The sequence below is a fragment of the Paroedura picta genome, chromosome 6 (genome assembly GCF_049243985.1).
Source record: "Paroedura picta isolate Pp20150507F chromosome 6, Ppicta_v3.0, whole genome shotgun sequence".
Classification (NCBI taxonomy): Eukaryota; Metazoa; Chordata; class Lepidosauria; order Squamata; family Gekkonidae; genus Paroedura; species Paroedura picta.
The window spans coordinates 16,867,651-16,891,951 of record NC_135374.1 but is presented as its reverse complement, the minus strand read 5'-3'; the positions used below and the strand labels follow the sequence as shown (position 1 = coordinate 16,891,951).

The window sequence follows — 24,301 nt, the reverse complement described above, 5'->3', positions numbered from 1 at the left end:
GCAAGGCAGAGACTTTTTGCCCCAGCTGCATCCATTGAGATGCACAAATTTGGAGTAGATCAGGTCCATCATGGTAAATGGTACTCCGTAGGGACACAGGGAGCGGCGGAGTATGCTGCTCCATTGCGATGCACCGTCAGTGGCCTGGAGCAACGCCGCTGGTGGGGAATCGACCACAGTGTCACAATTCAAGCTTAGAGCCCGGAAATTTGTACTTAGATAAACAGTCTGGGACTTAGCGAACCATCACTAAGAGAGAGAGAGAGAGAGAGAGAGAGAGAATGAATGAATGAATGAATGAATGAATGAATGAATGAATGAATGAATGAATGAATGAATGAATGAATGAAAGAAAGAAAGAAAGAAAGAAAGAAAGAAAGAAAGAAAGAAAGAAAGAAAGAAAGAAAGAAAGAAAGAAAGAAAGAAAGAATCAAAGACTTTTTACGTACCTGCAAATGGCTCTGCCTTTTAATCAACTCTGCCCTTTTGCTGTTATGGATAGCACAATACATATGCAAGAAAGTCATATATCTTCTGGGAGTAGCTCCATATGTTTTACATGACTCATGGATCATCAAAAAGGACTTTAGGAAATCAGGATCACCTATACAACATTTAACAAATTCAGCATTCTTTATGGGCTGAGATACACAAACACTACTAAAGGCAGGAATTGCACAGGGCAGTTAGGGGGGGAAATTATCCTAGCACTCTTCTTTATGGATGACTAGGTTAAATCCACTGAATTCAATTTAAAACAAACAAACAAACAAACAGAATATCATGACCCAAACCAATACATTGTTCTTGATACACATCCTATATATCACCTTTTTTCTCTGGAGAAACATATATTACATGGTATACTGTTTGAAATTAGAAATACTAGCTTACTGTTTGGACAAAGTCTTAAAAACATTCTTATATATTAAAGGTAAAGGTATTCCCTGTGCAAGCACCAGGTCATGTCTGACCCTTGAGGTGACGCCTCTAGTGTTTCCATGGCAGACTCAATACGGGGTGGTTTGCCATTGCCTTCCCCAGTCATTACCGTTTACCCCCCAGCAAGCTGGGGACTCATTTTACCGACCTCGGAAGGATGGAAGGCTGAGTCAACCTTGAGCCGGCTGCTGGGATTGAACTCCCAGCCTCATGGGCAGAGCTTCAGACTGCATGTCTTACCACTCTGCGCCACATGAGGCTCTTCTTACGCTAGAGGGCGCCACCCCAAGGGTCTTACATAGTACAGCTTCTTTATTTTGTATGAGACACTGCAGATACTTATTACATAGTTGTGGCTAACTTTCAGAGACATCTGTAACAGCAGTACTGTCTCGTGCCCATGCATGGCAAACCACTCCTGGCACTGAGACTTTCTAAAAGCAATTTCGCCGCATGGCATTACAGTGGGGGAAGGGTCGTATTTTCCCATTTTTCTTTTTACTGACCTTGGCACATCCAGATCTTGGGCATAAAACAACACTTTGGTACTCAGGCTACTATTTTAAAGTAGTTAGGATAAATAAGCAGTAATAATACTGCTCAGGATAAATAAGCAGAACAGCTAAGCAATACTCTTACCAGAATGCTTTTTCTTGAGTTCCTTTGATGCTTTAGCTGCCTTTTCATCTGCCTCTGCAAATAACATTTCAGGTATCTAAGAAGATAAGAAATTGGTTTTTACACTCTGCTTTTCACTGGCCAAACGAGTCTCAAACCAGCTTACAATCCTTTTCCCTTCCTCTCCCCACAACGGACAGCTGGTGAGGTAGGTGGGGCTGAGAGAGCTCTGACAGGACTGTGCCTAGCCCAAGGTCACCCAGCTGGCTTCATGTGGAGGAGCAGGGAATCAAACCCAGCCGCCAGATTAGAAGCTGCTGCTCTTAACCTCTACCCCAAATTGTAAAAATGGTAGAAACATATTGTTTTCCCCCTAACAATGCTGTCTACTCCTAGTGAAACCAGCTCAATTAAGCCACACATATTCTGATGAGACAGTGTTACATAACCAGTCTAAAGAAAAGAACAATTGCTATCCCAACCTCTATTTAAGAATATATGAAAGAAATTAATTTACCTTTTTCATACTGCTCTCTGACCAACTTTCCATCCAAAGCACCTGACATTTTTTATGAAGTGCAGGATTACTTTCACAGTTTATTGTGAAATTCAAGTTAGTAGAATCCATAATCAACACCACATGAAGGTTTTGTTGGATTCCTAGAAGATATTCAACAAAGATATATTTTTAAAGACACAAATTTTCTATCGTTATCTTATATACATTTTAATATTATAGAGCAATTCCGAGAAATGTTTTCCTAGAGGGCTGACTTGGACTATGCCAGCTACAAAAGGAGTGATTAAATACAGTGGCTGGAACCCAGAGAAACCTATCGGCACAAACAAGGGAAACAGTCATTGGGGTCTTTTCCTCCCTTTCTGGCTGCAGCCCTTTGGGGCCTATGGGATTCCCCTACTGCAGGCCCTCAACATTTGAGGTCACTATGGAGAGGCTTGGAAGGAGGGCAATACTAAAAATGGGAGTTGGAAAGTACTTAAATATGACACCTCAATAATTTTTTACACCAGCTATGAGCCAGAAAGGAGCCTCTTGTGGTGCAGGGTGGTAAGGGCGCCGACATGCTGTCTGAAGCTCTGACCATGAGGCTGGGAGTTTGATCCCAGCAGCCGGCTCAAGGTTGACTCAGCCTTCCATCCTTCCAAGGCCGGTAAAATGAGTACCCATCTTGCTGGAGGATAAAATGGTAATGACTGGGGAAAGGAATGGCAAACCACCCCGAATTGAGTCTGCCATGAAAACGCTAGAGGGCGTCACCCCAAGGGTCAGACATGACTCGGTGCTTGCACAGGGGATATCTTTACTTTTACCTATGAGACAGATAATGTTAAAACCTTAATCTCATCTATAGGAGCTTCATAGTTAATTTTTGTTCCATCGTTTGTTTTTTGCTGTCAAATCACAGCTGATTCCTGGCAATCAGTGGGGTTTTCAACATTCAATTATACCAACCAAGTCCAAACTTTTAGGTCAGAAAACCATGAACACTGCATCGGATGACACAGGCTCCCGCCACCTTTTGTAATTATGCATAGATTTGCACGGCCTTGATTCACTTACTGTATGTAAAATAGTTAAACACTGGTCCTGTAAACCCATCTTGCGAAGCTTGATCTTTCAGAGGGGACAGAAGTGGCTCTAATTCTTCTATTGTATACAGTCCAGGAACTTCACCTATTCCAGAAACAGTTTTTAAAAATCTACTTTAATACTTGCCACTAAAATTTAAAAAAAAATCACTGCAGTCATGTGTATTTATGTATGTGTTTATTTATTTATACTTGGATTTATATCCCGCCTCTCGCAACTTTTGTCTCCTCGAGGCGGCTAACGATGAAAACCATAAACAATTACCCCATAAAAACCCCATTAAAACAGTTAACAATACATATAGCGGCCCACAAGATGGTGGAAACAAACTATCCCAACACAATCTAGAATCATAGAATCATAGAATCATAGAGTTGGAAGGGGCCATACAGGCCATCTAGTCCAACCCCCTGCTCAGCCGCAGGATTAGCCCTACTAAGTCCAGCCAAACAAGTCAGCACTAGTTGTTATTATATTACAGGGATGTGTAGATAGGATCTGTCTTTTACAACAGTGGTCCCCAACCTTTATTAGGCTGGGGACCGGCAGGGCATTGGGCCGCGCCCGCAGGGCCCGCGCCCGCGCGGGTCACGGCCAAGCTTTGAGCCGCGCCCGGCCGCGCCCGCAGGCCGCACCCGTGGATCGGGCCGCACCCGTGGATCGGGCCGCACCCGCGGGCAGCGCGGGCGCGGCCCGGCCCTGATTCCCTCTCTCCGCCCTCCCGCAGCTTGCGGCCTGGGAAGTTTTTTACTGCGGGGGGGGGGGAGAAGGAGCCGCGGCCCGGCGCCATGGCCTTTGCACGTTGGGGACCACTGTTTTACAAGACCTGTAACTTTGAAAGATGACTGTGTGTTATAGGCACTAAAATATGAATCGAAGATAAATATTTATACTCTTCGGTATATAATACTAACTCTAGCAATAAAACCTATGCAAGTTTCAAAAGGGAAAGCTTTTTGTAAAATAAATTTAAAAAAATTAAATTGCATTTTTAAAGATAAATTAGCTGAGGAGAAAGTTCACCTAGAGAAGTTTTAGATAGAATCATAAGAGTTGGGAGGAGCTATAAAGGTCATCAAGGCCAATCCCCTGCTCAATGCAGGATCAGAGAGCTGCCGTTGCTACCATAGACAACAAAATAATTGAGTGGGAAGACACTCCTTCCTTTCAGAGTATGTGTCCTCTGAGGCAGCATTTCTGAGGGGAAATCTTCACAACAGAAAGCCAGCTCTAGACATTTCTAAATTGCTGCTCTATGTAGATGCAAAGTCCATCAACATGATCCACAGAGACCAAACAGACATAAATAAGGAATTATTTACAAAATATATTCAGCATTTTAGTTGTATTACATGTCTCATATTTTCATACCCATAAGTGAGGACACCAAAATAATTCCGTCATCATTTTAAATTTAACTATAAAAAATTATATAAAAGGGAAAGAATATGCCTACATTTGTCTCTCAACAGAAAATAAATAATTTCAACTTTTTAGAACTTCAGGGTCTTTTTTTCTGACCACAACACAAATACATATAATCAGTTTATAATAAACTGAGAGAAATATCCAGCCACCCCCACAACACTGAAAATTCTATGCAGAGACAATAGGCAACAGACTCTGTATAAATTACCAAGCAGCAGCTGATAGTTTCCTATTAAAGCAACAGACAATAAAACAGTATCTTGGATCATAAAAACACAGTGGGCATAATAAAACAGGACAAAATTAAATGATGTAGAAACAAACTAGATGAGACTACATTGGGAAAAATATTAATAGGATGCCTAGGAATTTTAGGGTTTGTTTTTTTTAAAGTTTTCGTTGTATGTTATAAGCTCAGTTTCAGGAAAATCACAAGGGCAGAGAATGCCACAGTTGTGGGATGCAAAATGGTGGTTGCCACACAATGCACTTCCAAAATTACTGCCAAACATACTTCTAAACCTTAGAAGATTTTTACGACTGTGTTCTTCTCACCTGAAGACAGTAAGCTGTTGATCATCTCAAGAAACGTAAGGTGCACAAACTGATAGTCTTCAAGCAACAACACAACGTGTTGTGCTTCAATTCCTGCAAGCTGCATCACCTGGACAAAGAGAAGGCACGCTTTTTAATTTTAGAGTAAATATATGTATCCTTGATTTGACTGAGTAGCCCCTGATACTAAATAATATTTACTGCAAGTATTATTTATTAATTTTATTTAGTTTTCTGACCAAATAGAATTGAAGCTTCGGCAATAAATTATCAGAGATCTTAAAATACAGATCCCAAGCAATGCGTGTTGCTGACTGTTTTAGTCCAGTATTAAAGGTAAAGGTATCCCCTGTGCAAGCACCGAGTCATGTCTGACCCTTGGGGTGATGCCCTCCAGCGTTTTCTTGGCAGACTCAATACGGGGTTGTTTGCCAGTGCCTTCCCCAGTCATTACCGTTTACCCCCCAGCAAGCTGGGTACTCATTTTACCAGCCTCGGAAGGATGGAAGGCTGAGTCAACCCTGAGTCCAGTATTACACATCTCATATTTTCATACCCATAAATGAGTATACCCCCCCAAAAAAATGCAGTATTCTAACACATAAACCCCATGGAGGTGACTGAAATGACAATTTTTCAACTAGTCATTTAAAGCAGAGTCATGATACAATGAACTAAAATGACATTATTTTTTTTTTAAAAAAGAAGAAAGATTCAGATGGAGTATTTTTAGATTTCAGTGGTGCAAAATGCCTTATTCCAGCAGGTCTTTGAGGCCAATTCGGTATTATCATTGTTCAAAATTTTGTTTCAAAAATTTGGATTGACAGGATAAGGTTTCAAGCAAATAACAAAATAAAAGCATGTCTAGGATGGATAATTTGGGGGGGAAAGTGAGTTAAAACTACGCAGTGATCTTTTCCAAGGTAAACAGATTGACTGGGCAGAAAATTCTGGATCACCACTCACTTTTAAAGATGATTCAGTGATTTTTCAGAAATAAAATGAGTTCAGTTCTGTTTAATTTGGCATAGATAGGATATTCTTTAACACAGAGTAGTAATTTCTGATTTTTTTTTAGGGGGTGGCTTGTTTTACATGATCTGTTGACAAAGAAACTACTTACATGTTTTAAATCATTTTTGAACTGCTTCATTTCGTAGCCTCTAGAAATTTTGGGTGTAATCAGAAGAGCTCCATGCATGTGGCTGACTAAGGAGGTAACTGTTCGACGGCCAACTCCACTGTGACCTGCTAACAGAAGTGAACCTCCAGGAAAACTCAGTACTCTGTCAATTCTAGATACATAATCAAGAACTTCGGGGAAAAGCAAAATTTCTATCTCCTGGTTATCTCGTCCATAGTGAATAATACCCTAAGAGAAAAAAAAGAAGAACGTAAATAAAATCACGTTATCTAGTAGCGTGTACCAATTTAGAAAATTAACTATAGCAAACGGGGAATCTGCAAGGAATTGAACATAGGAAATATTTAAAGCCCCCGTTCCAATCCAGAAATCTTCATTTCAGGATTCTATACATTCTCAGGGATTTGAACATTAATTCCTGCCACTCCTCCAACATCCACAACACTTTCTCCCTTTAACTGCCACAAAAGTTCTCAACAGTTCTCAATAAGTTTTTTTCCTTTCTAATTTACAGTTATATTTTTCTGATCTGATGAAGGAAGCTTTGACTCTTGAAACTTATACACCAAAAATCTTGCTGCTCCCCAAGGGGCTATTGGACTCAAATCTAGCTAAAATGAGGCCTTACTTAAGAAAACATCTTCAGTTAGAAGTAGCATACCCACATGATCCAGATACTTCTATTTGCAGTTTGTACTCATTTTTAAAAAGCCTACATGTGTTGGATTATGAGGTTTGACAGCTCTGGAAATGTTTCTTGAATGGGTGGGAGTTAATAATTTGTATATATTTTTAAAATTTGCTAAAAATTTATCAGGTGATATGACCATATATAGTTATGTCGAACCCCCCCCCCCCCAAATGGCTAATGATGGGCCTGGAGTGGGTGGGAAGGGGAGGGGCCCGGAGGGGCATGTACACAGCTATGCCCCCCCAACCCATATTCTGCATGACTGTGTCACTTCTGGGGTTTCTCCAAGCCTGAAGAGTGTTTCAAGGGTTTCTCAGTGGTTAAAATGTTGAGAAAGGCTGGTCTAGAAGGACAGCAGAAATCCAGTGGCCCTAAAGTTGCTACGAAAGTATTTTCCCAAACATGAAAATACACTGGCCCGGGTTACAGGTGCAGTGCACAAAAACACATACAAACCTTTGATACTTCCACTTGAACAGATTAATCTGTTGTGACGTACCTTTTTGATAACATCTTTTAAATCTGCTGAGTTAAGTTTGCCAAGTGGTCTTCCGTGGGGTGGTAATGTCTGACCTGGAGCCATAATTGCTCCTAGTTCATTACGAGCGCCCCATGTTACATAGTAGCTATCTGGAAAAATATAACAGAATAGAGACCTCATTATCACGATAAGCAAAGAATATGGGCAGGCAAACAGGAAGGCAATTCTAGACCAACTCATTTGATCTTACCTGCCATGTTGTCCAGAACATCAGAACCCCAATCTCCTTGAAAGACTTTCATTAAAATATTATCAAATATATGTAGTTTCTTAGCACCAACAATTTTGTCGCGGAAGAGACGGCGTGCTTCATAAGCAACGATTTCTAAGACGGTATCTGGTGTATTTGTAGATGCCCCTGTGGAGTAGGCATAGGATTTTGTAAATTATAAAATTCAAATTCTGAAACTCTGCATTTCAATATGCGAGGGAGAAAAATGAAAGCAATAATGCAGACTACATACCAAAGTGAGATCATCAAGAGGCAGGGAAGGAAAGAAAAACAAATGAAAAACTCATAGGCTTCATTTATCCATATAATAGTTTAGTGACAAAAATGTAGATTATAATCTAATTTTCAATAAGCAACTTGTACAAAGTAACTGGACTATAGGTCTCAATTTAATATCCCATTCATTATCCTAAGTATCCATGCTTATTTATGCCAACAGCAGGCTATTTAATAGTATAACATAATATAAATGAATTGAATATCTCAGGAAGAACAAATTTCCTACTTTAGGAGGAGGGGGGGGGACAATGTTAGAACAGTTCCAGTTTAAAACTGGTTCTTGTACAGAAGTATATATCAGCAAATGATTCCTCTTTAAAAAATAAATCTATTGCAGAATTAAACATAACAGAGGCAAGATGCTTTATCCTTGGGCGACTGTGTTTATAGTGCCACGGGCCTTTACTGTAATGGTATTCTGGAGTTTAAAACAAACAACCAATCTGATGGCATACATAGGAAGAATAGGAAACCAAGCAAATATCTAAGCATTTTCAGTGCAATCCTAAGAATACATACCTGAGAGTAAGTCTCATTGAATAAAACTGAGTAAGATTCTGAAGAGACATGCTTAAGATTACTTTCTAATGATGAAGTCAATGAGCTTACAAGAGTGGAAATGGGTTTAGGACTTTACAGAAAATCATGTCATATATATACAGAACAATTACTCACCTCCTGTTAAATCGTATCTGAACAAGCCTAGAACCCACTGAGTAAGAATGCAGGGCGTAAAGAGATAGTGACTGTGATCATCCACAGTGAATTTGGCTCGAACCTAGAAACACAGATCATATCAGTATGACATATATTCTTTTCCAAAAAATCTGGTGCTTAGTACAGCAATACACTCTAGTGGTTTAAAATTTTTCCTACAAAACTGGTATGTGTATATATATATATATATATATATATATATACACACACACACACACACACACAAGCCCATCTCCATTATTACTTCGCTGCTGAATAGTCAAAATAGCATCTGACCACGCTTCCAGAGGCAAAGTATTTAGTACAGCATCAATTCTCTAAAAGGTAAACATTTACAGTCACTAATGGAGCTATGTGGAAGGCATAGAGTGTGGCCGACTAACACAAAACTGGTCATCAAGGCTTGGGTGCAAGGTACTCTGGTTGCATGCGCGTAAATGGCCTGCAAAACATATGGGAGAACAAATGAAAACTATCAATTGAACAGATTAATTTGTGCCGCTGAGCTGAGGACCTCACAGGGCACATTTCCCCCAGCATCTCAAGTATTTTACCTGAAATGACAACTTTGTCTCTCTTCAAAAGGGGTATTAAACAAAATGAAGAATTTTTAGTTGATAGAGAATACAATCCCAGGCAGTATTAAACCAAGCCTAAGCACAGAATGGAGTAACTATGCAAAGGGCTGCACTGTTGTCTTTGAACAAGGACTGCCATTTGATTCAAGCAGCCTTAGTTGGTTCCTTTTATGACTTTAACTAAGACAGTCAGAGAAAGGCGTTTGCCTGCCACCTGCAGATCTGTACCTGCTTACATAAAAATACTTGCAATTAAAAAGAAATTAATTCCATTTTTAATAGGTCAATTGATTCCACTCCATTCAGTTCTGTTAAATTAATTCCATTTTAATTGATTGAAAGGTTTTTTTCATTTATTTATCCGAGTACCAGACTTTCTTTCTGTACGCTGCTTCGGGCATATTCTTATGGAGAATGAGACTAATAAATGATCCAAACAGTTATATGAACAACACAGCTCTATTTTTTAATTAATAAATTCATTTCTTAAAAGTTGAATAAATATGCCCATTAGGAACATCTCGAGTGCCTTGTTGATGGAAACGGAAGATGCTGACAGAAATCCCAGCTAATTTACAGTTCCATAAAAACCTGCGCATGTTGTTAAAAGGAAATGTCACCTGCAGTATTTTATTTTCCATTTTTTACTATAGTAAATAAGGCCATTAAACTAAATGACTGCACTTGCCACTCACAACGCTTCTGACTATAAAATCCTTTTTCCATTGATTTAAAATTAGCCCCACAGGTTCACTGAATAAAGATTTAAATAATTAAAGTGACAAGTGAGAGCCTCTACATCCAAATTTAATACCATCTTAGTTCAATATAGAACACAATTCTGCATCAGTGTTGAAAACACATCCATGGGGACCAAATGCCAGCCCTGCTCTTTCTCATCTAACATGCTGTTACCAACTGTGGCTAACCAGGTGTTTCCAGGGAGCTAAGCAGAGCATGAAAGTGCTCTAATCTCTTGATTATATTGGCTGCCATGTTCCACACCTCACTGCCGTAGATAGCAAGATTTTGAATGTTTGCAAGCAGGTACCGAAGGAAACATGCTTTTCTTCTCCTTTCCCTTGTTTGTAGCAAAGCGGGTCAAGATGACCATAGTAAGGTTATGCAGCGCCACAGGGACAGGGGACATCAGTCCTGTGGCAAAATGTCACTCCGTTCCTTAGAAACCATATCACGCAATTTATACCTGCTCATAGACTTGGACCATGGATCCCGCCAACTGATATATTTTTGCTATCGATCCCCAAGCAGGATGATTCTTCAGGTTCTTGTGCAGGACAGGTTCTAAGTAGGCACTATAAATAGTTTGCAGCTGATCTCTCTCTGGATAACTAGAAAACACAAGAATATAATCTTGATCAGCATCATTTATTTATAGCTACAACCATCACTGTTTAAGGCAAATATATCAAAATGGAAATGAAGTCCTGGTTCTTTGAAACCTTCTGTTCTAAAGATTCTATGAATTTTGTGAGAAATGGCCTTAATCCTTTGATTCCAGTACAGGAATACCAGCCTGCAGATAGGACCTGGGGATACCCTGGAATTACAGGTCAGCTTCGGACTAAAAAGGTCAGTTCTCCTGGACACAATGGCAGCTTTGGAGACTGGACTCCATAGTATTAGACAACACTGAGGTTCCTCCTCGAATCTCACCCACTCCCAGCTCTACCCCCAAAGTCCCTGGATATTTCCCAGTCCACAGCTGGTAACAAAATAATATTTATAATATATGGGGTACAGTTGGAAGGCATGTGATCCAGCAACCTTGCTGCAAGTCTGAGTACACCAATTGTTTGATAGAAGATCTCTTGGGAGACCTAAATATGGTACCTTCAGTTCCAAAATGGAAGGCAGGAAGGCTACAAGAGTAATAAACTGAAAAGTATAAAGCTGCTGAGACACCTTAAAGCCATGTAAAGGTCCAATATTTGCATACTTTAGGATATAATACAATACACTAAAAATAATTATCAATTTATTATCAGAAAAACAAGAAATTCGAAGTGCTCACTGCAAGAACAATAGTTGTGATCCACATGTTCAAGCAAATAAGAGTTATATTTTAGGGTGGAATATTATGCATGGTGACAAGATTCTGGGGCTCAGATGGGCGTCTGGGAGAGGTAACAGAGTTGAGGTTTCGAAGCTAAATGGCCCCCCATATAAGCCCTGCTAGACAGTATAAAGGACAGGCCATAGGGTTCTCTGAGTTGTGCAGGCTCTTAAATTCTGGAAATTCAGCTACTCATAACAACAACAATAATAACTTTATTTTTATAGCCTGCTCTTCCCAGTTGGTTCAGGGTGGGTAATTGCAATGGCATTCTTCTGTATTGTAGAAGCAAAGAAATAGTAGAAAGCCCTCCAAAACTTGTCCTTAGTGCTCCTCCCAAAATGTAAAAGTTAAAGAGAGGAAACAAACCTCTGCTTTTCAGCAAGGGCTAGTTGCAAGGCAGCACCTATTACTTCTGTTTGTCTCTATGTTGCAACACGTGGGTCCACAAATTTGGCGTGATCCACAAATTTCAGAGTCATCAGCATGCATGTCTAACAGACTTTACATAGTGTCTGGACTCCATGAATACCAGGGGAAAAGGCACCACCCATTGTGGTGGTTGGGTAGTTGTGAATTTCCTGCATCCCTCAGGGGGTTGGACTAGATGACCCTGAATGACTGATGACCCCAGAGGACCTTTCCAACTCTATAATTCTATGACTCAAAACACAACCCTCTCTTCCACTAGTGACTAGGTTGAAGCAAAATGTGTACGAGACCCAACAAGCAGCCCAAAGTGCGAAAAACCAAAGCCTGAATTTTGCACTGGCTTAAGTCTCAGTGAAAATGGGTGAAAAGAGGGTGGGGATATAAATAACATTTTAAAAAACAGAAGTTCATAAGCATCCCCAGCTACATTTGGTGCAACAATAATAAAAATTCACAATTCACAAAGTCCACCTGAGACCCTGAGAAATTCATGCAAAGGATTCAAGCAGACACTTACTCAATTGCGCACAGACGAACAATAGACGTAAATCTGGAAGTGAGTTTATGTCTCCCCAGAGCTCCTCCCGCAGACATGGAGGCCACAATCTGGATGTTTTCCAACCCAACCCATTCAAGATTTTCATCATAAAATCCCTGATAGGTCAGCACCTTGAGGAATAAAAATAAAGGTACACATTCAATTCACAAGAAAGCAAAAAGGTCACTTATGTTTTATCTGCTAACCACATATGATTCTCCGTGATTATATAGAATAAAGGCCAAATTAATCTATGAAGTTTTGTTTTCTACAAAAAAGACATTTTCTAAAGGCAAATCCTGAATTCTGCAGGCATCATCTAGTCAGAAAAGTATGTCAGCCTATGCAGAATTACTCCATTCTCAATTCATTAAAGTCTATGGGATAAGAAAAGGATGTAACTGTTGACAACAACAGAATGGGCTAATTCTGTATAGGAATATTCCAAATTGCTGGCTGCAGAAGCTGCTTCACCTGGTATTTCAGCACGGGGTCATAGTGAAGCAGGACACATCAAAAGGATCAAGGTTCAAAATGGCACAGTGGCAGCCATTTTGGAAAGAACAGGCAAAACCACTGTGAGCCGTATGGAAGGGCGGCATGAAAATCTGATGACAGACAGACAGACAGACAAAAATAACATTTATGCTGAACTAATCTGTGGGGGGGGGGAATTAATAAGACATCCAGTCTATGAATTTGTGAATCAGCTCTGAGATAACTCTGTTTCCTATAGTTCTAACTCCCTAACAATTGCAGGAATTAAAGCTATGATTCAGGGATCATTGCTGTTCCATGTGACTATCCTCTCTGATCATAATCAGGAAAATATGGATTAAAATGAACTAGATTTAAAACGAATCGAGGTACATGTAGCGCTTTGTTTCATGTGACCATAAGACATCCCAAAATTGTATACTAAAAGCTGGAATCCTAAGGAAACTTTCCTGGGAGCTGCTAACGCATCTGAATAAAATAGGACTTACTTCTGAGCAGGCCTGCTTAGGCTTGCTCTTTAAAATATTTAAGCCAGCTTTTTCATGTTTGCTTGTTTTGCATTATCTTGTTCATCAGCAAATTTTGTGCTAAAACTAGTGTTTGATGAGGTGCATGGAATGCAGTAGAAGTGCAGTGTCAGATATATGGATGAGAGTCAGCCTGATTGATGACTTGAGACAGGAAGCCAGAAATAACCAGTTATACAAATATGTCTTACAGTAAGCCTTTCACCAAGAGGCTGAAGTGACAGTGAAATGATGCTGATTTTATGAATTTAGGCAGATGGTGAGTGGGTGGGCAGGAAGGGATGTGCCATTGTTTGTCTCTTGTGGCCCTTCCTTGCATACCCAGGGAATTGCTAATTGCCACTATGGGATGGTAGGAGAATATCCTCCAGGCCAGGCTGGATTCTGGAGATTTATGTTGGGGGGGGGATCACTAGGGCATGAAACTGGAGTCACTGTGGGTAGGCAGGTAGTTGTGACTTCCCGCACTGTGCAGGAGGTTGGACTAAATGACTAAATGCAGAGTTTGTGAGAACATGGCAGATAGCGAAATTACACACAATAACCAAACTGATACAGCTAAAAGATGGTTGAAAGAAACCTTGTTTTTTTCCTCAAAGTGGAAAACTTTCTTTTGATTGTCACAGGAAGCTGCAATTAAAAACTGCTCTGTACAACTGCAGTGCATTATTGCCAAAGAAAGTGCTTTTAAATAAATAAATAAATAAATAAATAAATAAATAAATAAATAAATAAATAATATATATATATATATATATATATATATATATATATATACATACACACACACACACACACACACACACACACACACACACACACACACACACACACACACATATAAATCCTGCACCAGGTTTGCAGAAGGCAACTGGTCACAATTCAAAACCCAGTTCTGCTCACCTGCTGTAAGAAAGCGACAAGTGTGCTGGTTCCCCATTTATCAGGTTTGGGCAGGTTGATATCCTTAAGGTATAAAACGAGCCTTTCACAATCTTTTGGCCTGTACACTCGCCCAGTATTGGTGCTGATGACCAAACATGTCTGGCTTAGTTTCTGCAGAAGATGCCGGGAGCTGGTCTGAGCACTGCAATGAACTGTAGCAATCTGAGTAGAACGCAGCTGGGTAAAGGCATAACGAAGCAACATCCTAAAAAGAGAGAGAGAGAGCGCGTTGTGTTTTTTTTTAGAAATACAAATACAGCACTTTAGTTCAACTACTGAAGGGCCAGCTATGATTCCAAATCAACTGGCTTCTCATTAATACAGTCAGACAATATTCTGCTGAATCCTTGCATAGATTTGTTCTTGCACTGTGCTACTTTTGGGAAACTCCCAGTCCACATCTAAGATGACCATCCTGAGAGCAACTCCCATTGAGCGGACCTAAGTAAGAGTCAAATTAGATATGCTTAAGACTTCCCATCTGACTGTCTCATCATTTATCTTTCTCAGAAACCCACATCTTTTTTGTCAAGTTGCAGACAACTTACGGCAACCCCATTTGTTTCTGACAAAAGTGACGGGAGACAATTGCCATTGTTCACCTTTGTGTAGCAACCCTGGACTTCCTTAGTGGTCTCCCATCCAAGTACTAACCAGGGCTGACCCTGCGTAGTTTTCAAAACCTGATAAGGTTGGGCTAGTTTGGGCTATCCAGGTCAGGGCACAGCTTGGATAGCAAAAGATCCAAGTGGAAGCTGCTTAGCATTGTCAGTGACCAGGGCTCCAAAGCCAAGGCTGTGCCCTGGCTAAACCTCTCACCACATTATCTAGAGCAGGGGTAGTCAACCTGTGGTCCTCCAGATGTCCGACTACATTTCCCATGATCCCCTGCCAGCAAACACTGGCAGGGGCTCATGGGCATTGTAGTCCATTGACATCTGGAAGACCACAGGTTGACTACCCCTGAACTAAAGCATGAGCTTTGACCTTGTGGGAGTAACTTCTGATCTGCTTCACACTCTGGCCCCATTTAAAACACTGTCATTCTAAGCAATCCACTGTTTGCCTCTCTCCCTCAGAGCCCACTGTTGAATTGTCATGAACCCGTTTCCTGATGTTTGTCTCATTCCTTTGTACTCCCGGATCTCCCGTGAAGTTGTGGCACCTTCCTGGCCCGCTCAACAGTGCCCCTCCCCTCCCCCTCTTGCATTTCAAAGCATCCTTCCGCATTCCCTCCCGTATCGCCTCTCGCAAGGATGGCCATGCTGGGAACTCAGACTAAATACCAGATGGCCGGATGGGATGTTTTGGCACCTTGTAGATCAGAGAAAGCTGTATTGCCCTTCCTGTGTGAATTGGTGTTCCCGCCAAAAGTAGCCCATGTCCCCTTCCCATTCCAAGGTATATACGCTATGTAACCCCCTTCCCTAATGTCTCTATCAAGAATCCTGTCTGTGAGCTGTTTGCGAAGTGCTGATCTATGACCTGATTCTCCAAATAAAGACTTCTACTTAAAGCTTCAGTTGGAAGCCTGAGAGTGATGTCTGTGGTGCAAATCTGCTGGATCTCAACCGCTTGGTTCCTGACATGACTATCCTGCTATAGAACTTGGATCCACTGTACTACCTGCTGTTTCAGAAGACTCTAGGTGCTTTTCCAGTTTCTGCTGTTCCTGCAGACTTTTAGGAAAACCCAGACCTTACTTGGCTAATCTTATCATAGAATCATAGAATCATAGAATCAAAGAGTTGGAAGGGGCCATACAGGCCATCTAGTCCAACCCCCTGCTCAACGCAGGATCAGCCCTAACCATCCTAAAGCAGATATCCATGATATCTATGGCAGTACAGGAACCCTAGATGTTCTTCTTCTTCTTAACTAGATGGAACTAGACCGAAAGCCTGTGGTTTTAGAGTGTGGAACAGAATTGTGGTTTTCTAGTCATACAGCCATGTTCATCTTCACTATTAGCATTAGTAGAACCATTAGTACCACTATCAGTACAAAAGTAAGAATCCTTACCCTTTCCCGCATCCTTCAGGGCCAACCAGAAGAAAGGGCTGCTTACTATCCAGCCCTAGCCAAGGTTTAAAGTAATCCAAGCCTCTTTGCATGTCAGGTGTTTGAATGACTGGAAGAGTCTGAACATTACTGAAGTCATCAGCTGTCAAGTTTTCGGGCTTCCTCAGCTGGTACGTCATTAAGCGCTGAGTTTCTGAATCGTAAAAGGTATCCAGTGCTTTGCTGGGATTCGGCGGAGACTCTCGGGCCCAGCTGAAAACCTAAAAATCCATGTTTTTAAAATATAAAATTAAACGTTTTTAAAAAATAGTAGAAAACCTCATTACTACTATAAAATACATAGTAGATGCCCAAATCAGGCTGCAGACTAACAATGATCTATCATCACATGGCAAACAAACTTCCTCCCTTCTACTGCTCCCTTCACTTGGCTCTCCATTTCTATGCCAAGAAACACAAAAATCTGAACCATGTATTCATGCTTACTTAACAGCATGGCGTGAAGGATAATACTTAGAAAAGGAAGCCCTAAGTGCAGAAAGAACAGCAGCAGTCAGTCAGGAGTTAAAAATCTTCACAAGGCAGGCAGAACCAGGGCTACAAGTGGCTTTGAGCCTGGTGACTGGCCAGCCACAGTGCAGTGGGGGGTGTTCTACTGGCTGTGGGCTGGGGGGGGGGAGTTCTGTTCAGTCCGAGTGAAGTCTGAGTTCATCCAGTGTCTGAGCCAGAGATAAGCCTGACAAATCCTTAGCTGAAAAACTCCTCTGAGGAGAAATGTTCTGCCTTAACCTTCATTTCAAGTCTTCATTGTTTTCTGCCAATAATGTGGTGTCATCTGCATATCTCAAATTGTCAATGTTCCTTCCAGTAATTTTCACCCCATCTTCTAAATCTAACCCATCTTTCCTTACAATGGGTTCTGCATAGGTATTGAAGAAATAATGAGATCAAATAAACAAACAAACAAATAAATAAACAAAAAAACAAACAAACAAATAAACAAATAAATAAAATGCATTCTCGTCTGATACCCTTGCCAACTGGAAACCATTCTGTTTTTCCATATTCTGTCCTAATAGTGATCACTTGTCTAGACTATAGATACACTGATTTCCTTTGAAGTCAACTATAGCTTTTCATGGTCAACACAGTCAAAAACTTTGCTGTAATCTATAAAACACAAGCTGATTTTCTTCTGAAATTCTCTCGTATGTTCCAGGAACCAACTTAATTTGCCATATGATCTATACTGCCTCTTCTTTTTCTGAATCAAACTTGAGCATCTGGCATTTCTCATCCCATATATGGTCTCAATCTTTGTTGTAAAATTTTCTTTTGACTACAAGAATAGTGCATTCTGGTTTCAACATAACAGTTCTTCCGGTTCACATTCTCTTGAACTTAGTAGTCAGACCTGTTGTTTTCATGTTTTTTTAAAATCTCCAGGAATGTTGTCTAGATTGTATTTTAGCATTATGACAGGTTCGGGTGTTCAGAATCACAGAATCATAGAGTTGGAAGAGGCCATACAGGCCATCTAGTCCAACCCCCTGCTCAACGCCTTCAGCTTCACAGTGTTGGCCTTCAGCTTCACAGGCTTAGCTGTAAAAAGATTACACCTTGTGCTCCCTCCCTTTTTCTGAGTAGACCTGCTTAGAGTTGCTCTCTAAAGGGCATAAATCCAGCAACAGGTTCAGGAAAGCAGAAGCTGCCAGTCTCCAGATCATTTTGATTTTGACAGTTACCTCTTTCGTAAATTCCTGTCTTGATTTCATGTTGAGATTTCCACCCAGTCCTCTTATCAGGCTAATTATAAACTGTCCCCGTTCTGTGCAACCATGCAGATGAGACAAGCCATTCATCACCATCCCAACCAAACTCGTTTCTACCACGTAGTCATTCTACAAAACAGAACGAACACAGAGAGCACGCTATCAGCTAGTTTCCAACAACAGAACTAAGTTTTATTGCAGAGTCCTGTTTAAGTGTGCAAAAGATATTAAGGAAGAAATTAAGAATAGGAGCAGCCAAAGTATCTACATTTGATCATTGAGAATTGTGCAAGCATTACTTTCATAAGCCTTAAAAAGCACACATTATGTTCCATCTAGATCCATTAGGCATAGTGGCAGCCGCAGTGAGATGCCACCGGTTGCAGTCGGGCAGCATGCCCCACTACGTCTTGTGCACTGATGGGGGAAGATTTCCCCTGCTAGACACGGTCCGGCCCAGATTTCAGCGTGGACACATGACAGCCAGAGTGAAAAGGTTCCGCCGCATTTCTCCATGATGGCGGGGTGGGAGTTACTTCCACAAGGGTGGAAGTTGTCACACAATCCCACTTTCATGGAAGGTCCATGTTGGGACACCATAGGCAGGGTAGGAGCCAGGCCTGGGAGGCCTGGCTCTTCCCTTTATGTATGGGCCTGGCCCAGCATGGCCACCAATGGCAGCAACTGCAAAAAAGGGAACACACACACAAAAAAAAAACCCAGTGTTCTCTCACTGCGGGGCATCAGAGGCCCTAAAGCGGGCCAGGCTGGGAGGGGACCCGCTGCCATGCAAATGCTAGCCCGGCATTTCCCTCATGCATAATTGGTCCTTGTATCGAAGTATTTGTTCTGCTATCTGTGCGATAGCTACAATTCATCCCCACTATGCTCAAATGCCAGTGCCGCCCACACCTACTGCAAGAAAGTGCTGAATATAAATGCAATCAATTCAGATCTCAGAGAAGCCATAAATGGCACAGCAGGGGAATAAGGAAGAGGAAGGGACAGAAGAGGACTGACAGATGCACGAAGCAAAATAAACAAAGAGACAGTTACGAACTAGGTACTTACAATCCAAGGCATATCTGTTGTCATTTGTATGATATTCCCCATCCCTGGTGCATCTGCAACCCGTTCTAGCATTGTTCTCCTCTGCCATACATTGTGGCAAAACACTTAGGACAGCTCCCCTGACTCCCAGACAAAGAAACAGCTCCCTTTTTCAGACTACCCCGCATATGTGTCCCAGGGCCTTCAGCCAATCTGGGTGTCAGGTCTTAAAGCTCAAGCTCACCAGATCTGGACCTTCTGATCAAGAGGCTTTAACACATCAAGGGGCTAGCATGTTTCTCTCTTGGTGAGATTCTCTCTGTTCAGTGGACAGGACTTTCTCCCCTTCGTCCCAACCACAGAGACCCCAGGATCCCTTTCCATCCCTGTAGTTATCATAGTATCTCTCAGTCCATGGCCTCTCATTCATCACAACACCTTTCAGTTTTTAGATCTTAAAGATATGACTAAGGCTTCGGGGAGGGGAGAGGTAATAGCCTGGCCAAATAGCACTTTAACTTGAAATTATATTTTAAAACCTTGAGTTAGTTTGTTTTTATCTATCTATCCATCTTTCTATCCATCTATCGCATTTGTACACCGCCCTCCCCTGATGCTCAGGGCAGTCCACATGGAACATAGAGGAAAAGTACATCAAACTTGTTTTTTGGTATCAAACAGAAAAACAGCAATGGTAACAATAACACTAACAATAATAGAGGATAAAAATTTAACAGGAGGACAATCAAATGGGTCCATGTTTGTTCAGTTCAGGTACATGGATTTCTGGGAGGGAGGTTCAGGGGCCTAGTGGTTGTTGGTTCCCATCAACCTCAATCAAATGCCTGGTAGAGAAGCTCCCTTTTGCAGGCCCTGCGGAACTGTTTTAGTTCTGATAGAGCCCCGATCTCCTCCGGGAGCTCATTCCGTCAGGTTACTCACCTGTTTTAGGACCCAGTTTAAAGCCTTCTCAAAATAGTCGCCGATCCAGTTTTCAAGATTGTGCCTGTACTCCTCGGGTTGATTTCTTAGCCAAGACTTTATCAAGGAATTGAGATCTGTATCTTCATCACTAGAATGAGACACACGTCACACTAAACCCCGAATAAATTTTTCAGTTCTCATTTGATTATAACAAAGCATTTGTGCATTAGAGGGCTCATTTGGGGATGGCAAGAGAATCGTTAGACTGAGTAAAAGGTCTGCAAAATCAAATTAAATATTAAAACCCAACATATTGTGAATAAGTGAGTTATAATTACTTCCAGCTACTCTCATATGTCTTATAGTAGATAGCTTACATCTGTAACATCAATCTAAGAAACACCATCAGATAACAATATTAACTTTATTTAATTATTCCTCCCCTGAGATGTTATTATGGGACAGCACCAATCAACAGTTGTGAATGGAAGAAAAGAACAATTATTCCTCTAATTTCTCACTCTCCCACTGATAATCAGTGCATCTAAGACATATTCACAAATGGGCTGCTAGATGAGGGATTTCCCCCTTTAATATTTTTATTCTTTATATATTATAGGTTTTACAGACCACTCCTCCCTGCAAGCAGGCTCACGGCAGTTCACATCACACAGTGCACATATATTTGTACTACCAAATTTACAGTTCAAACAATAATCAAACCTTGCAGTGCTCCAATTTTTCCCCTTGAATTTACCTTTCAGTTTAGTGGTGGGAATAGCCAAGCGATGAATGGACGAAGGCTCATAGATTTGTTGGCTATATTAGCTTGTTCCAGCCTTCCAACGGTGGAAAAGCACCGTTTTACAAGCCCTGTGGAACTCCGATAGTTCCGTCAAGACCCGCATCTCAATTAGCAGCTCATTCCACCAGGATGAGACCGCAGCCGAAAAGGCATTGGTCCTGGTTCAGATAAGGCAAACTTATTTCAGACCAGAGACCACCAACATGTTGGTATTTGAAGAACTTAAAGATTCATCTGGGAGCAAATTGGAACAGGCCAGACTGCATATGGCCTTGAAGGTTAAAACCAAAACCTTAAATTAGATCCAGAATTCAACTGGCAACCAATGCAACTGCTGGAGGGCAGGTCATATACGGGCCCCCCATGGTATCCTGGTAAGGACCGGAGCAGCTACATTCTGTACCAGCTCCAATTTCTGGGTCAAGGCTAAGGGTAGGATGGTGTAGACCGAGTTACAATAATCTAGCCCAAAGGTGACTTGCAAGGATGACTGTAGCAAGGTTTCCCAGGGGGTAGAGTGCTAGTAGATTCACTAGGCAAAGATGGAAAAATGCCTGGCGTGCTCCCTTCTAGATCTCAACCTCCACTGCAAGGGAGGCATCAAAGATCAACCCAAGTTTCAAGTTCCTGATGCAGCACAAGTAAAGCTAATCTAGGCTTCTTTCCATATATGCATACTGTTGACTGAAGCATCAATGCTTTTTATTTACCTTTCAGTGGAAATCTCTATAATTTACATTTATTTCCTTATTTTGACTCAAAATAAGTAATAACAATATAAAGTTAAGTTAAGATTCATACCAAGGCTATACTACATAACTTAGTTACTTGTACCAATGCAGTACATTAGCTAGGCCCATTGATCGTCACTTTTATGCTCCCTTTTAGAGTTGTAAAAATAATACAGGAATTAAATTTCAGTTGCTTTTAAATTTTAAGAGGAGCAGTACATTATGCAGAAAGGAGCCCACCAACGGTGAGAACGCTTTGCATGGATTTTGTTCATAAAATTGATTATTTTGCAAATGAAACAGAAAAGAGCAAAGTAAATCCAGGCTAAGGTTTATTTAACATTTAAATCAAGCTCAAGATTTCCCCATCCTCAGCATATGCAAAAACCGCAAAGCGCTCTAATGCTCCTCTGTCCAAAGGCATTATGAATTACCTTAGAAAGATCATTCCCATCCGGGATATTGTGGCAGGAGAAGCGCAACTCAGGTCATGAGTTTCGAATACAAAGTTCACATTTGGGCCAAACTGAATTCTTTCTCCACTGGGCATGGTGAGCAAACGGTTGTCATCAAGGACAGAATTCAAAGACTCAATCCATTCGGGGTCGATGTCACCATCACAGATTATCCATGACGTAATATCTGTTCACATGCAAAAACCAATATATTGTCATCTCATATGAATTAAAGATATGAGCCACTGGAATTGCAATTTACAGTGAAAACAGAAAGATTCACAGAAATTCCAGTTGCTCACACTTATTTATTTATTTGTTTGTTTGTTTATTTATTTATTATATTTGTATGCCACCCTCCCGAGGCTTATGGCGGTTCACGTGGAATATAAATAATACATGGAACTTTGTTTCTTCATAACGTAACATAAGTGTAACAGTAATAACAATAACAACTATAACTGAAAGTAACAGTCTAATTCAAAACAGTTCCAACAGGTCCATGGTTCAGGAGTATGGGTTCTTGGGAAGGACAGATGTGATTGATTCTGGTGGACCTCAACCAAATGCCTGGTGGAAGAGCTCCCTTTTGAAGGCTCTGTGGAACTGTTTTAGATCTGTCAGGGCCCTGATCTCCTCCGGGAGCTCTTTCTACCAGGCTGGGGCCAGGACAGAGAAGGCTCTGGCCCTGGTTGAGGCAAAGCAGGCTTCTTTTGGGCCAGGCATCGGGTTCTACAAAGCATTCAGGCATCCAATTGGATCCATAAGTCTCTGTGGGCAAGGTAAAATTTGCTTGGCACCCAACTGAGGAGGGAGTGGAAGCCTTAGCCAAGTCATCAGGGCATAGTGGTCTGACCAAGGCACAGGTTTGTGTCAGGAATTAGGATGAGCCCAGCTTGCGGAGTCTAGGATAAAGGCGCATCCGAAATCCAACAGCCAGTTGCAGATTTCCAAGAGAGCTTTATTAGACTAAGTCCACAGAACGGAACCTTATCAAGCGGTTGGCACTTTGTTGAGACTTTGAGTTGTCTTCGTAAGGACACTTACAGTGAGATTGATACATTCGCATGGAGCCTCTCCCGCTGGGAAAGGGAAGTGAGGATGAAGACCAGGTGACAGGTTTATTGCTCTATGGCCTTGGCCCGAGCCAGCTGGTGAGATCTGAAGAGTGTGGGAAGCGAAGCACAGGGATGGCATGAATCGGAGTTCATGACAGTTTGCTGAGACCAGATCCATGTTCAGACCCACACCGAAAATGAGATCCAGAGTGTGGCCTGCTTGGCGGATGGATCCAACAACAAATTGCAAGAGCCCTCGTGTTGCCATGGTTAATGCCAGATCCAGCCCATTTCTAGAGTCCCACATTATTATAGAGACTATTATTTCGGTATTTGGGAACCAAGTCTTTGAAGATCAGAACTTCAGAACTTTGCAGATCTGCCCCTTGTATCAGTCCTGGAAACAAGCTAAAACCCCCTCAGCATGATCAACTAGATGCCACAGTTTGCACCAACTGCCTTATTCATAAATCTGATAAAACATGCCTCAAATTCAACCAAACATTTAGTGCCACAATAGTGATTTTCCCTTACTAGAAAATTCATCTTTGCTTCACATATGCTTTATTTTCCAACTTTGCACTTGTTCTCAGATAAAGGTAGTATTAATGACTTTCTCTGGATAGTACTTTCAAGGTATCTTATTGTTATAAAGATGATAAAGGGTACCTTCATGCTTCCACAGACTAATCTGGCTAACTGTATTGTGATAATGCCCTAATATAAAACAAGCTAAGGTGCTATCTTACACACATGTACCTGAAAACATACAATGGTTTCGGTAAGATTTGTTTCCAAGTAAATACACATAGGATTTTAAAGACTTTTTTTAAAGGGTGCACGCCTTAACCTGGGCCACAAAAGCAAGCTGAGGCATAGCATTTTCATTCATTTTAATTGCAGTTACTGGAGATGGGAGTTAAAATTAGGCAGCCATTGTAGGGGATGACGGTAGGACCAAAAACATATCCTTGGACACACATTCAAAGCAGTTTTGAAGAATGCACATGAGAAAATTTCATATTAATATGAATGGTAAAAAGTGGCCCCTTCTTGTTGAGGTTTCTTTGCCAGCCATTGGCTTCATTCCTCTATGGCAGGGGTAGTCAACCTGTGGTCCTCCAGAT

General features: G+C 41.2%; 1 protein-coding gene across 2 annotated transcripts in view; it reads right to left on the bottom strand.

Annotated features, from left to right (window-relative positions):
* Positions 1-24,301, bottom strand: part of DYNC2H1 (dynein cytoplasmic 2 heavy chain 1) — a 184,802-nt gene that overhangs the window by 115,145 nt on the left and 45,356 nt on the right. Inside the window, exons 39-54 of one of the 2 annotated variants that reach the window (XM_077341542.1) lie at positions 22,096-22,303; positions 20,144-20,273; positions 18,125-18,280; positions 16,380-16,639; positions 14,316-14,562; positions 12,367-12,518; positions 10,548-10,692; positions 8,721-8,823; positions 7,725-7,892; positions 7,493-7,623; positions 6,282-6,530; positions 5,156-5,264; positions 3,143-3,256; positions 2,078-2,220; positions 1,582-1,657; positions 450-604 (exon numbers count right to left, since the gene is read on the bottom strand). In XM_077341542.1, coding sequence (XP_077197657.1) covers positions 450-604; positions 1,582-1,657; positions 2,078-2,220; positions 3,143-3,256; positions 5,156-5,264; positions 6,282-6,530; positions 7,493-7,623; positions 7,725-7,892; positions 8,721-8,823; positions 10,548-10,692; positions 12,367-12,518; positions 14,316-14,562; positions 16,380-16,639; positions 18,125-18,280; positions 20,144-20,273; positions 22,096-22,303 — 2,546 coding nt within the window. The remainder of the gene's footprint in view (positions 1-449; positions 605-1,581; positions 1,658-2,077; positions 2,221-3,142; positions 3,257-5,155; positions 5,265-6,281; positions 6,531-7,492; positions 7,624-7,724; positions 7,893-8,720; positions 8,824-10,547; positions 10,693-12,366; positions 12,519-14,315; positions 14,563-16,379; positions 16,640-18,124; positions 18,281-20,143; positions 20,274-22,095; positions 22,304-24,301) is intronic. The other variant, XM_077341543.1, reaches the window with a different exon arrangement.